This window comes from Pygoscelis adeliae, unplaced genomic scaffold (assembly GCF_000699105.1).
Source record: "Pygoscelis adeliae isolate BGI_AS28 unplaced genomic scaffold, ASM69910v1 Scaffold275, whole genome shotgun sequence".
In the NCBI taxonomy this organism is placed as follows: domain Eukaryota; kingdom Metazoa; phylum Chordata; class Aves; order Sphenisciformes; family Spheniscidae; genus Pygoscelis; species Pygoscelis adeliae.
Window position 1 is genome coordinate 264131 of NW_008824763.1, and position 703 is coordinate 264833.

Here is a 703-nt window from a genome sequence, read left to right on the forward strand (position 1 = left end):
GTCTCGGGGCTGAAACCGGGGGGCGGGGGGGGGCGCCTGCTTGATACTGAGCTTGCTGCGATGACCTTTGCGTTTTTCTCTTCCCGGCAGGGCCCCAACCTGATTATTAATCAGCCCGACGAGCTGCTGGATGGCATGTCCGAGTGGTGCAAGGAGCATCACGGGAAGGTAACCCTTCTAGAGCAGTCGTGCTACGCTTTCTCTTTCTTTGCAGCCATGAGAATAACGTATAATTCGGAGTTCTTAGTTGCGGTACAGTCACCTAAAAAGGGACGACCACTGTGCTGAACGGTTTGCAGTCGGACAGAGGGGATAAAGAATGGGAGACGGCAAGCGTCATCCTTATTCCGTAGCGAGGAGCTGGTGCGTAACCTTTTGCCCAAGGTCTCGCAAGTCACGGGTGGCGCAGCTGCGAATTGCGTTCGCGTAGCCGTAGTCTTCGTCCTGCCCCTCGGCTGCAAGATTGCCCCGAAGCGGCCTGTGCTTCGTAGCCTGGTTTTAAATAAGTTTGGGTAGTGCTGGAAGCTGCTTTCTAACTTGAGAGCCAGAAGCGTCAGCAAAGGCCAACAGCTAGGGAACGGTCCCCCGAGGGGGCTGGAGCACGAGCTCGCGGGAGAGCTGCAGGCAGGGCGAGACACGCGTCAGCGGGCCTGGACACGGGATCCGCCGCTACGACACGTGCCGCCGGTTCCCCCCGTCACAC

At 58.6% G+C, this 703-nt stretch overlaps 1 protein-coding gene across 1 annotated transcript in view; it reads left to right on the plus strand.

Annotated features, from left to right (window-relative positions):
- Positions 1–60: 60 nt before the first annotated feature.
- REXO2 (RNA exonuclease 2) overlaps positions 61–703 on the plus strand; it is a 4943-nt gene continuing 4300 nt past the window's right edge. The window contains exon 1 of the mRNA XM_009323566.1: positions 61–168. Coding sequence (XP_009321841.1) covers positions 61–168 — 108 coding nt within the window. The remainder of the gene's footprint in view (positions 169–703) is intronic.